Source organism: Diuraphis noxia, unplaced genomic scaffold (assembly GCF_037042655.1).
Source record: "Diuraphis noxia isolate RWA-SAM2 unplaced genomic scaffold, SU_Dnox_SAM2 contig0003, whole genome shotgun sequence".
Classification (NCBI taxonomy): domain Eukaryota; kingdom Metazoa; phylum Arthropoda; class Insecta; order Hemiptera; family Aphididae; genus Diuraphis; species Diuraphis noxia.
In genome coordinates, this window is record NW_028301713.1 from 59,937,921 (window position 1) to 59,950,653 (window position 12,733).

Below are 12,733 nucleotides of genomic sequence, written 5' to 3' on the forward strand. Positions count from 1 at the left end.
ATCTATTCTGTGATATTACTATAATTTTAATTTTTAGATTTTTTTATACAAGTCCCGTCACAAGTCATAACACAAACACAATCTTATTGTTACGCTAGTCAGTATCACAATCATAATTATTTTATTTTTTGCTGGGACTTTAACTTTTTAAACGCAAATTGTGCATTAGCAAATTTCTATAGCCATCATGAGCTATTCACCATCAACTCAGCCCAATGTTACCAAACCAGATTGGCTGAGTCGAATTGAAAATATGAAAGTCAACCGTAAAGACATGAACAAACTTATAATGAACTATTTGGTGTCTGGTATGTATAGACAACACCGTTTGTCATCTTGAACATTTTAGCAAAGTGAGTAAATTGTGTTAAATATTGTAGAAGGGTTCAAAGAAGCAGCCGAAAAATTTGAACAAGAAGCTGGTATAAGTTCTCCCCTCAAATTAAATACATTGGGAAACAGGATTAAAGTGATTGAGTCTGTACAATCAGGAAAAATGCAAGAAGCTATTACTCTTATCAATCAGTTGTACCCAGGTTTACTAGATGACGATCGTGATTTATACTTTCATTTACAGGTTAATTTTTTTTTTAATTTCTTGTTCAAATAACTATCATGAACTGTAGTTCATCTTTACTTTTAACGAACAACGATTTGCATTCGTTCTTATTCGATTTTATTAGAATTATTAGTACCAGTTTTTTATTTATTTTAAACTGTCGAGTTTAACAATGACCTTTTACTGTTTAGTTTTATAATAACTACTAACTTAACAAAAAAAACTGATCCAAATGACGTAGTATAATTTAATTTTTTTTTCATATTGAAATGCCTTATATTTTGTAGGAAAACCAAACTATTTAAAAGTTTACTGAAAGTAAAAATTAATTTGTTGTAAAATAATTAATTCCGCAATATTATTAACAAAGAATTTTACATTTAAAAAAAAAGTATTACAATTATCATTGAAATTGCCATAGGCATAACCAAAATTTATGTAAGGTGTGGTTTACTGCTTTAGTAGAATTTCTCATATGTTCAGTGTGCTGATACTTTGGGTATACATTTTAGACCTTTGAATCAACCTTCAAACACATTGCAATTTTAATACATGGTCTTAAATAATAAATTCACAGAGTACTAAAGTTTTTATTAATTTTTAATATAAACATAGGTACCTATGTTTTTCTTAAAATCGTTGCTAATTAATGAATTAATAACTTTGTGTAGTCAAGCTTAAAATATCACAAGTAGTAAATATATTTAAAGGAACATATTATAAAGGATAATGTCCTAAATGACAGATTGCTAACACTATTTTTTAAATCAACAATGTTGCCTGAGAATGAAAATATCTAAAAAATTACACAATGATAACAATTATAAATTTTTTTAAAAATGACTACATCTAATGTAGCAAAATACTAGACTATTTTGTTGTTTGTTAGTTATACTAGTTTTATAATTAATTACTGGATAGGATTTGACTATGTTAGTTAAACAAGTATTGAACACTAAAAATTCACTAATACACTCATCATTATTATAATATTTAATCATTAGTGAATTTTTAGTGTTAATATATGATTAACTCACATAGTCAAATCTTGTCTAGAGGCCAAATGTCAAATCAGTACAGATTAGAAACTAACAATCAAAGTTTTTTTTTTAAAGATTAATGCTTATTTTTATTTACCATTCGTTTAAAATTACTTAATATTTATAGTAGGTATATATTTTTATATTATTAATATGCTTATATTTATATTTGAAGCAACTTCATCTTATTGAACTTATCAAAGAAGGTAACATAGAAGAAGCTCTTGTATTCGCCCAAGCTAAACTATCAGAAGTAGGAGAGGGAAATCCTACTATACTTACAGAACTAGAAAGAACACTTGCATTATTAGCATTCGAAGAACCTCAAAAGAGCCCATTTGCTGACCTTCTTCAGACTACGCATAGACAAAAAGTAAAATATTGTGTTATAAAATAATTTTTTAAATCTAATACTTTCTTATTATATTTTACAGGTATCTAGCGAGCTGAACGCAGCTATTTTGAGATTTCACAATCAACCAACTATTACACCTAAACTTTACAATCTCATGAAGCTAATAATGTGGGCCCAAGATGAATTGGATAGGAAAAAAGTTAAGTTCCCCCACATGACCGACTTTGGTTCAGCTACTTTGGAACCTCCTAAATGACGCACAGTTCATGAGTACGACGATGTGTGTTGTGACTCTTCTTGGCTGTTTGAACCTAAGGATTAAATTTTGAATATTGTTTTTTTTTTTTATACATATATATATTAATTATTCATAAATTCTTTCCTAATAATATTATATTCATCTTTAAATATGAAACATAATTATAAAAAAAATATAAGAAAAACTATACATTTCAATTTATTTATTGGATTTTGTTTGATTACAAAGTTTTTAAATGTATTTATTAAATAAGTTATTAGAATACTCTGGTTTTTCCGACATTATTTGTAAATTATGTAAAATTTTACCAACAAATATATTGTATAGTTTCATTCATTAGTATAAAATGTGTCTAATAGTCTAAAATGTACACATTAATTTACGATTTATATTATTGGTAGTGATAGTGACTTCAGACAAATTAAAGAGCACTAGATTACATACTGAAATAGTAAATAAATAATATACCTATCAAACTTTAATCAAGTGCATTTTAATTTATTGGTGTATCAGGAAGACCTGACAAATGAAATAATATTGGTTCTAATCATTATATTTTAACCTATTAATCTAATTTGCAGAAACATCTTGATTGTAAAAACATGTATTAAAATCTTGTAGCTTATTTTTTATGATTTAAAAAAAATATATTAAGATTTTAACAAGTACTTATTCAAAAATGTTCGTGAACTACATGCAGTATTTAAAAATAGCTTGTACTTTTTATATTTGAAATGTTTTTGTTATGATTGAATCAACATTGCTCAGTAACAATTATGAGATTTTAAAAATAAACTACTTCACTTAAATAAATGTTTCACAATTTTGGCTATATCAAATTTTGCCAAAAAATTAAGCAGATATAAATATTTATATTTTCAATATTATAAAATAAAAATAAAAACATGTTGTTACACTCTGTATAGTTTTACATTATTTACAGGAAAGCTTGGCATGCAGTGTCTTAATCCATGTAGCAGAATTTTTGGCACAAATAAAATATTCCTATTAGTTGTTAGGAATAATGTAAATGAAATATAGATGATTTCTCTTCATCTGTTTTTAATATAATAGGAAATTAGTACATTACCCCCCCCCCCCCCCCCCAAAATAAAGAAATAACAAGTATTACAACTTTAAACTATATCTTCATGAAAAACAAAGAGCTAAGCCATTTTATTTTTAAATTATTATAATTTGTTGTATCTTTTAGATTTTATAATTTTACTTAATTTTTTTAAAACATTACTTTGTATTATAATAACATTAATAACAGTCTTTTTTATTGTATCAATAACAATGATGTATTGGTAATAAAATAAACATGTTTAATTATTTTTAAATGTTATTTGTCAAGGAATCAAATAAATAATAAGCATATTTAATAAGTTGTTGATTATACTTTGGTGGACAATGCAGTCGAAATGTCGAATAATCAGACACAAATACAGAATACTGTGAAAAAAATTACTACAAATAAAAATATCTGAGTGATGAATTGATGACCCATAGTTCTAGACAAATATAACTAAGTTAACACAAACCATACATGCAATTGATAAATCAATTATGTCCAAAAAATAAATACAAATAAGTATTTACTTACTATCCAATGGTTACAAACTCAACACCTAGTGCTGACTGACTTCTTGTCTGCAACTTTCCTGGCTACAAACCATTAATAATGGTATGTGAACTAATTCTATAACACAAGTTATGAACATTGTCCACTTGGCCAATATTTAAATGGTTGTTAATTTATTCCATTGATCTACAAATAACATTCTAAAATTATAATTAGACAATGATAGGTAATGGTGATAACTTTGAACCAAAATCACCAATAACAGCAAAATTTGATTTTTTTCAACTTCTTTTTCTTAAAAAAAAAAAAATAATAATTTGCTTGATCATAACAAACCTTAATATCAATAAATATCGCACAATCACAACGATAAATAAAGACAATTTCCAAAATTAACATTATTGTGTTAAAAAATCCTAGATTTATTTTTAATTTCAATAATAATCAATTGTTAATGAATTTCTAACTCTATAGAGTTTGCCAATTTTTGTGATGTTTATGAATTTCGTCGAAATTTTAACTCCAGATGCTCATAAAAATTATGTGGATTTACTCTTATTTTTTAAAATTTACACAAACAACCATTTATGAGGGACATTGTATTAAATTTTCAAATTTTTTTAATGGGGAAAAATTATTTTAATCGACAATAGTCAATAATTATATATAATAATAAAACTCGAAACTTTCGTATGCCTAAATATATAAATAATAAAATAAAAGGAGTCCCAATACTTCAAAAGTCATATGGTTTAGAGAAATTTTTTATTTAAACATTAAGTGAATATTTTATGTAGGTATTTAATATTTATTTTCATCCGAATTTGAACTTAAAATAACTAAAATAAAATCATGTTTGTATAGTTTTAAGATATTTATCGTCACAGAATTAACTACTCACATGGAACCTAGTATTAAATTTTCAATCCTTATTCCTTAGCTATATAAGTTGAACCTTTTATACATTTTAAAGAACTACATAATTTGTAAATTTTTAATTAAGTAAGTTTCGTGAAATTTTGAGCTTGAAATAAATTAAATTGAATTAAATTTTCAAGAAAAACTAAAAACTGAAAATTTCAAATGTTTACAAATTACTTTAAAATTGATGAATTTTATATTGTCCAAAATTAAATTTGAAAACTCGACGATGATGGTGATGGAAATTATTACAATTATATAAATAAAAATGTATAAATTAATGTTTTAATTAAATACATATTTTCACACTACCCATTACAATTTTTTTCTAGTTCTAATGACTACAGTCTAGTGGTCTAGTCATCTCATGACTCGGAGAGTAGTCTTTAAAAGATATTAGTTTGAAAAGGGCACCACAACCAAAACATTTTAGAAGCCGCTTACTATTGCCATATAGAGGGAGGGGTATAGTCTATAAATAATTATTAATCATCACGAATTAAGATATGTTAATTCTTGATAATCATTAATTGTGAGAACAATTTTTTCATTTTTTCATCAATGCTATAATTGTGCTATTACTATGACATAGACTATATTATAGTCACTATAATATATTTAGTCCTTGGCAATTTGGCACCAAATCTTTGGTGGCATAGACAAACTTGTACTATAATAATTACCATTAAACAAACACCATTCATTCGGTGTATGAATACAACATAGACCTATTAGACCTATACCTGCTGGTCAATGGAATACAACAATGTCAACAATGGTCTAATCCACCTTGGCTTAATAATAATTTATCCAACGTCCAATGATAACGTTGCGGTCGCTTCTCGTTGATAACAATGTTTGGATTTGTAAGTTGGAACCACGATTACACGAAGCGTCGTAGAACCCAATACCGATTTATTATAGGTACTACTACTACTACTACATGACAATATAGACGATAGTTTAGACATTTCAAATTTCAAATATGAACACTGGTAAACAGGTTGCACTTAACGTAAATAATTGAATTTTAAGATCTTCATGAAGAATATTTCGTCATATTTTTATTGTGTTTGTATGCTATAATTGTATTTACATGTGTCTGTGAAACTGATTGATATTGAACCATGTCAAAACGACTATCTACCGAAATCGAGATTTCCGCCAAAGGTATATATTTTTGAACAGAATTCCACTTCTCAAAATTCAAATTTTTTATGTTGTTTTTTTTCATAGACGGTGTTGACAAAGAAAAACAGCAACCCGATAAGAAACCAAAATTATCATTTGGAATGATGAAAAAGACTCTGCCAGCCAAAACCGGAATTAAGATAACTCTCAACAGCCCTGCCACTGTAAGTTAATTTACAGATTTGAAATGTTGTAAATGCTCAAAATAAAGCAAATTTTTCAATTTTCAAAATCTTAGAATCTTTTATTACAATATGATATCTACTTGTAGAAAGAACCACCTATTCTACCTAAACCAGCGTCAAAGTCTGTTGCGGCAGTATTTGGCGATGTTAGTGATGATGAACCTGAAGAAATGCCAAAAGAAGCTAGAATGCGTATGAGAAATATTGGTAGGGATACTCCAACATCAGCCGGACCCAATTCATTTGGAAAGACTAAGCATGGATTTTGCAATACAGGCAAACTGATGGAGAAGACACTTAAAGAGGCTACAAACGCACTAATTGATGATAAAAAATAGTTGTTATATTTTCACAATTATTGTGAATACTGTATTTAAATTTTTTGCACAGAATTAGTTCTAAATATTAATTAAGATACCAATGACTGTGTATTTATAAAGAATTATTGAAAGGATATTTATCCCTTAGTCCAATCAATTCACCTATTTTTTATTTATTTTACTGTATAGTGTATAAAATATACAAGCAATACATATTGTAACAAATTTTTTTTATAAGTATTAAAATAAAATTCATACTGTATTCACCGTGTAAAAATATTTTATCCATCATAGTTATGTGAAAAGATCTATTCTCTGAATAATATTATGTTTTTGTATCAAATCAATTTTACTATTAAAAATTAAAAACCAATAAAAAAAAAATGTCTAATACCTATTTGTGGATACCTACTTAATTGCCACTAAATACAGATATATCCTTCAAAGAAATTATTGGATAATATATATTATTCAATTGAGTTTTCCCAGTCTTTTTGCACCTTAAGTCAATTTGTTTTTTAGAAAATGGAAAGTAGGCAAAAGGCAACATTATATAATACATTAATTTATTAAATCAACACCTTATAGATTGACGATAATAATATCCTAAAAATACTAGTCATGTTTAAAAATCTTACTTGTAAAAATAATCAGATTGTTAACTGAAAATTAATCATTATAATAATTTAAAATTGTGGACAACAACATAGCAAGTTTTATCATTTTATTTAAAAAAACTTATGGGTATGCAAATAATATTGTAAATTGATTTACTCACAACACAAGTTGAGCTTAATGGAGTTTATTAATTAATTAGTTAATTTATATATTATTTTTATCAGTTAATCAAAAAATTTTTTATTGGATTCAATAATATTGCCAATGCAAAAATATAAGTTTCAAATCTAAATAAACCATGCAATCAAAAAGATAATTATAATCGGCATCAGTTAATCTCAGATCAATGATATAAATATTATAGGTACTAGTAATTAATGCTGTCTATTGCATTACATATATTATTGTATTGAATTAATATACTTTAGATTCTGGGTGAAGCGATGAAGATATTAATTTTTGTGTCTGTGTACACGATAAATAGTAAAGATAATGCTTCGATTTTTTTAGGGCAGGAAATTGAATTGAATGTATTTAATGCATTGGTGAAGTTAAAATTATATAACAAATGGGCCACCAACGGCCCACAGATGTTTACCTCTGGCCTAATAATATTAATATTATATTATATAAGTGTACATTAAGGGAATATTTTTATAGACGGCTGCAATATTTAATCATATCAAAATGTGTAAACCCAGCATAATGCTATTAATTTGTCCAATATTCAAATATACATTTAAAAGCCATATCAAATTATGGGAAATAAAATTTAAAATATAACAGACTTGTTAAAAATTATCAATATAATACTCACTCATATTATTTGTGACCTATTTAGAGCAATATGAGAAACTAGAAATTTTCATTCTGATACCTTATATTAACATTTGATAAAGATTAAGTCAAGATGTCTTTAGAAGATTAGATAAGTCAATTACCAGAAATTAATTTCATGAGGCAAAAAGAATTAAATATACTTGAAACATATACAAATGAACTTTCCAATCATATGACAACATTAATTATTTGTAGTACAGTGAAACCTCTCTATAAAAGAATCGCATGAGACCAAACATTTTTCTGATATAGTTTTCTGTCGTAGAGAGATAGAAATTGCATATATTATTTTCACTGATACTATTGACATTTTCCTTTTAATATATGATCCATTGTAGTGATTTTGCTTTACATATTTTAAACTAGGAAGATAAGGTTGACAAAAATACGATATTTTATTTTCGTCAGAATCAAAATGTATTTTTATATCTTAAATGAAGGTATAATATAATTTTGTATCCCCATAATACAATGGGAATTACGTTTTCCTTTGAGGTTGTCCTCCTTGGCGATTATTATCCTGAAACACAAAACAATAAATCATAAGTGCTTGATAAACATAAATAAATAGTGCAATGAATATATTAGTAAAAAATAATATTACATTTTTCTATTGTTTAAAAGTTATTGTTATGATTAAGCTAACTCTAATAATATATTAAAATATAAAGACTATAAAATATTTGAATATTAAAAAGTTTATAAATTTAGTAACAATTTTAAGTAAATCTTACCCCACGTGGGAAGTTACGGCTTGGTGGTGTTCTGATACGACGGTCGGCCTTTGATCTGTTCCTGACCACTTTGGAATGGATGGCGCAAGAAACACAGTAGTGCAATTTAGCATATAATTTCGGCAATTGGTATGCTAAAAGAAAACATTCTCATCAGTGAAAGTTCAAGTATTTTAGATTTATGTTCACTAGCTTTATAAAACATACATGTATATACACTAGCATCAGTTATATCACGAACAGCGGCGGCTTCGACAATATTACGAATAACAAATTTCTTGATAGCCTTGTCTTTGGGCACACACCGTGCGCAATTGGTACAACGCACAGGCTTGACGTGACCACGGCCATGTTTTGATCTTCCTCCATTACGGCGCTTACGAGTCTAGAATTTAAAATTAGTTAAATCTTGTAAGTTAACAATAAAACAACCAATACAATCACACATTTTATAAAATAGAACACATGGACAACTATTTATTTTTTATACGCTATTTAAAATACCAATATAAGAGTAAATGTTATAATTTATCGACTATGAAACTGAAATAATTTGTATATAAATTTACTTACCATTTCAACGTCGGTTTAAGGATGAAAAACTAAAAGATAAATGAGAAACCAAAATCAAACACAACTCATCAGGTTCAAAGGACTAGAAATCGAATGGACGACATAACTCATAACCTCACAAAAATAATTATTGGCTGATTTGGTAGCGATGGATTACATATTTCATGGAAAAAAAACTAGTTTTTGTGTTTTTAATCGTATATTTATATATAATATACTATCTATGCATAATAATTTTCCGTGTACATGGTTAGCCTGTATTTGGCGCTATAGATAATTTTAAACCTCCAAATATGATAATACAGATACAGAATTAAAATTAATAAAATTAATAAATAAATAGGTACCTACAAAAAATAATTTATTATTTATCTATAAAGTTTATATGTAGTGTACTAGTGTGCCGAGAGTACACAACGGTTAATATTCGCTTTTAACATTATTAATGTATATTAAATTCTAGCTCTGATGTGGTAGGTAGGTAGTAGCCATTGGTACCTACCAATTGTAATCCAAGTGAGGATAAGTAGATAGTGATGATAGATTGATAGGTCATAGGTCATATATGAGAAGAAATGACTAGGTGGGAGTGAAATTGACTTGGAAAATTAATGTTAAAGAAAAGAGAAGGAAAGAAAGACTGTGGAAGAGGTTGATGGATAGGACAGAGAATGATACGAAACTAGCTGTCACCTAAGGTGCTCGCAAAAATATAAACCTGCGAGGGGACAAGCAGGAGGTAGGATTGATGAATTACAAGGGCTAGAGTCCTAAAAATCCTAAAACTTAACAACCTGTGAGGTCCAGAGCCCCCACATCCTCCATTGTCAGTCACTGGAATTTAGGAGTTACAAAGAATCAAAATGTGACCTTAATGTCATTAAAAAAAAATGTAAATAATAAAATAAGTATATTATGTTATAGGTATTAATTAAAGGTAGATCACTGAATCTATTTTGGATTATAGTCGACCCAAAGTATGTTTTAATTCTTTTCATACTCGAAAAATAAAATATTAGTAATCCATAATATATGTACATAGGCGCGTTAGGGACTCAGAGCTGAAACTTGAAGCGTACACGATACACGTAAACAGTATTATTATAACCAATTATTGTAAAAACTCCGTACAAATTGTACCCAATATTCCATTTTTAGCCGGCGGAATCCCCCCCTCATACTCCCCAGCACCCACTTGAGACTTGAGTGCCCTAAACTTTCACCGCATGAGTATTGAGTACTTAAAGTAAACGTCAAAAAAAGCCTTGCAAAAAATTGGTACTTTTAATTAGATTATTATTCTTTATGATAATTATTTTATAATGTCAAATTATACTGGATAAAATTTTGTCTATAAAACCTATTATTAAAATACCTATTACAATATACAATTATACCTACCAACTTAACTTACGTCCCTAGCTTAGGTAATCAGGTACTATATTTTTAATATACCTACGGCACACCTACTATCTGGCTTCTATTTGTCTATTTTCCTTTTTCGTATATCTTAAATTCTATTGTATATGATAGTTTTCAAAAGTTTAAATGATATTTTAAACCTACAAATATACAATTACATAATTTAATATTAGTAATGAAAAACAATATGTTAAGCGTAAGTACCTAAAAGCAAAAAAATGAATAATTATGTTAAACTTATTTAAGACGACGCTACACCCACATGTGTTATCTCCATCTTATAAATGTGTAACATAAATACCTATATCAAATTTTACGCTCAGCAGATCACGTTTAGCTCCGTTAGTTTAAAATTTAAAGTGAATTAACCTCGTATACAAATTAAAAGTAACATTATTTTCGAGGGCTTTTTTTTGGATTTTTATTATATTTTAATTTTATAACGAGTTAAGTGTAAGTATTTTAAAATTGTAAATATTGTTTGTACATTCCAAAATACTGATAACTCACTTAAAAATTAAAATATAATAATAAGACCGTGAGATGCCCCAGATAATTATCTTGTCATTAATTTTTATAATAGATCAATGTAATCTAAATTTTAAACTATCGGAGCTAAACGTGATCTGCTGAGCGTAAAATTTGGTATGCTACGCATTTGTACGAGTAGTACGACAGAGACAACACATGCGGGTTTGGCGTCCTCTTAATACATGAATATTGATTAGGTTATTAATAATAATAATAATATAAGTGATTCTGATAGGTAATTTATCCTTTTTATCAGTTGGAAATTTGGAGTAATATTATTTTTTAGAGAAGAATAATCTTTTTAAATTCCAGCAAGAGAACTAGAGAACAAACTTATTATTATATCCAGCTATCCCTATTTATAGTTTGTAAATAATTGTTTAATTTCTTCTGTGTAAGAAAAATGTAAGTATAAAAGGGTTGTTAGGCTAGTGGAGAATGACTGGTTTAATTTTAAATTTGTTTAATTTTTGTTTTGACTCACAGATTAACTAGGGTACTATAGTACCTATAACCTATTGAGTTTGATAGATCGTTTGATATCATAGGAACATATAAGAAGGAAATGTTTTGGTATATTGACTATTTTGCTACTTTCACTTGATAAGTGACTTGGTACAATGGTATCCTCAAGAGTTCATTAAGTTAATTTCCTTTGGCTTGATGAGTAAAAAATAGAAATGAAATGGTTAATTTTCATTGCCATATCTAAGGTTTATACCAATAACCTATGTGTGTTTGCAGAGCTTTAAATTGTTCTTAAAGAGAAGAGTAATATATTTTCAAATGCATATTTAAAAGATTTTAAAATGACATGTGCTTCAGCAGGGATATCCTAAAGAGCATTCATGCACAGTGGCGCTGAACTATATTTTAAAAGGGGGAGGGACAAGTAAAAATTAATACCAACCACCACCCCTGTTTACAAAATAAAAACCATATATTTTAATAGCTTAGGAGTTAGAAACATAATTCATAAATAATTTGTTGGGGTACCCACGGACCACTACGACCCCACCCACCGTAAAAAAAGGGGATGTGGTCGCCCCTTTTTGAAGGTTATAGGTTCGGCGCCACTGTTCTCGCGTGATACTTTACAACTTCTTCATAATAAAATATGTAATAGCAATTCTCTTTATGTATTTGGTTAGTATTTATTTTTTAAAGTTGTTACTTTGGTGTCAGTATAAATTTTGCTTTATTTGGTATATTTAGATTAGAAGTTTCTAAAGTCTTGTACACATATTTATATGTAATGTATTATCATTATATTCTAACAACTCATTTACCTCGCCACAAGCTTTGCTTAATGGGGTAAATGTTATATTATTCATATAAAATAATAATAATAATAATAGTAATAAGTCGATTTTTGTGCATATCAGCAAGACAAGTGAAGATTTTTACATCGATATATTTCATTAATGTACATGTACCTATGTACCTATAATGCATGTAAATATTGTTATGTGATTTTTGTATGAATTAAAACTTAATTATTAATTTCTATTTTTTATCACATTATGGTGCATGTTGTGAATTTTAAAGATAATTTTTATGTATGTGTAAGTATTTAATATTATCTAATGATAATCTAACC

At 27.3% G+C, this 12,733-nt stretch overlaps 3 protein-coding genes across 3 annotated transcripts; 2 read left to right on the forward strand and 1 right to left on the reverse strand.

Annotated features, from left to right (window-relative positions):
* The first annotated feature begins 14 nt into the window (after positions 1 to 14).
* On the forward strand, positions 15 to 2,695 carry Hou (GID complex subunit 8 homolog protein Houki). The gene is made up of 4 exons (XM_015517298.2): positions 15 to 308; positions 381 to 577; positions 1,775 to 1,972; positions 2,034 to 2,695. The coding sequence occupies exons 1-4, from the start codon at positions 188 to 190 to the stop codon at positions 2,208 to 2,210; spliced, it is 693 nt and encodes a 230-aa protein (XP_015372784.1). The 5' UTR covers positions 15 to 187; the 3' UTR covers positions 2,211 to 2,695.
* Positions 2,696 to 5,567: 2,872 nt separating this feature from the next.
* Positions 5,568 to 6,812, forward strand: LOC107168038 (PEST proteolytic signal-containing nuclear protein-like). Its single transcript, XM_015517300.2, has 3 exons — positions 5,568 to 5,889; positions 5,956 to 6,074; positions 6,182 to 6,812. The coding sequence occupies exons 1-3, from the start codon at positions 5,847 to 5,849 to the stop codon at positions 6,431 to 6,433; spliced, it is 414 nt and encodes a 137-aa protein (XP_015372786.1). The 5' UTR covers positions 5,568 to 5,846; the 3' UTR covers positions 6,434 to 6,812.
* A 1,454-nt stretch (positions 6,813 to 8,266) lies between these two features.
* RpS26 (ribosomal protein S26) lies at positions 8,267 to 9,339 on the reverse strand. Its single transcript, XM_015517299.2, has 4 exons — positions 9,181 to 9,339; positions 8,815 to 8,992; positions 8,608 to 8,741; positions 8,267 to 8,393 (listed from the first exon to the last, which is right to left on the reverse strand). The coding sequence occupies exons 1-4, from the start codon at positions 9,181 to 9,183 to the stop codon at positions 8,352 to 8,354; spliced, it is 357 nt and encodes a 118-aa protein (XP_015372785.1). The 5' UTR covers positions 9,184 to 9,339; the 3' UTR covers positions 8,267 to 8,351.
* Positions 9,340 to 12,733: the final 3,394 nt, after the last annotated feature.

Coding starts and splice junctions, on each gene's coding strand:
- Hou (XM_015517298.2), top strand. CDS start 188: ATGAGCTATTCACCATCAACTCAGCCCAATGTTACCAAACCAGATTGG. Junction 309..380: donor AATGAACTATTTGGTGTCTG/GTATGTATAGAC, acceptor TAAATATTGTAG/AAGGGTTCAAAGAAGCAGCC. Junction 578..1,774: donor ATTTATACTTTCATTTACAG/GTTAATTTTTTT, acceptor TTATATTTGAAG/CAACTTCATCTTATTGAACT.
- LOC107168038 (XM_015517300.2), top strand. CDS start 5,847: ATGTCAAAACGACTATCTACCGAAATCGAGATTTCCGCCAAAG. Junction 5,890..5,955: donor AATCGAGATTTCCGCCAAAG/GTATATATTTTT, acceptor TTTTTTTCATAG/ACGGTGTTGACAAAGAAAAA. Junction 6,075..6,181: donor CTCTCAACAGCCCTGCCACT/GTAAGTTAATTT, acceptor ATCTACTTGTAG/AAAGAACCACCTATTCTACC.
- RpS26 (XM_015517299.2), bottom strand. Junction 8,742..8,814: donor TGATGCTAGTGTATATACAT/GTATGTTTTATA, acceptor GTTTTCTTTTAG/CATACCAATTGCCGAAATTA. Junction 8,394..8,607: donor GCCGTAACTTCCCACGTGGG/GTAAGATTTACT, acceptor TTTGTGTTTCAG/GATAATAATCGCCAAGGAGG.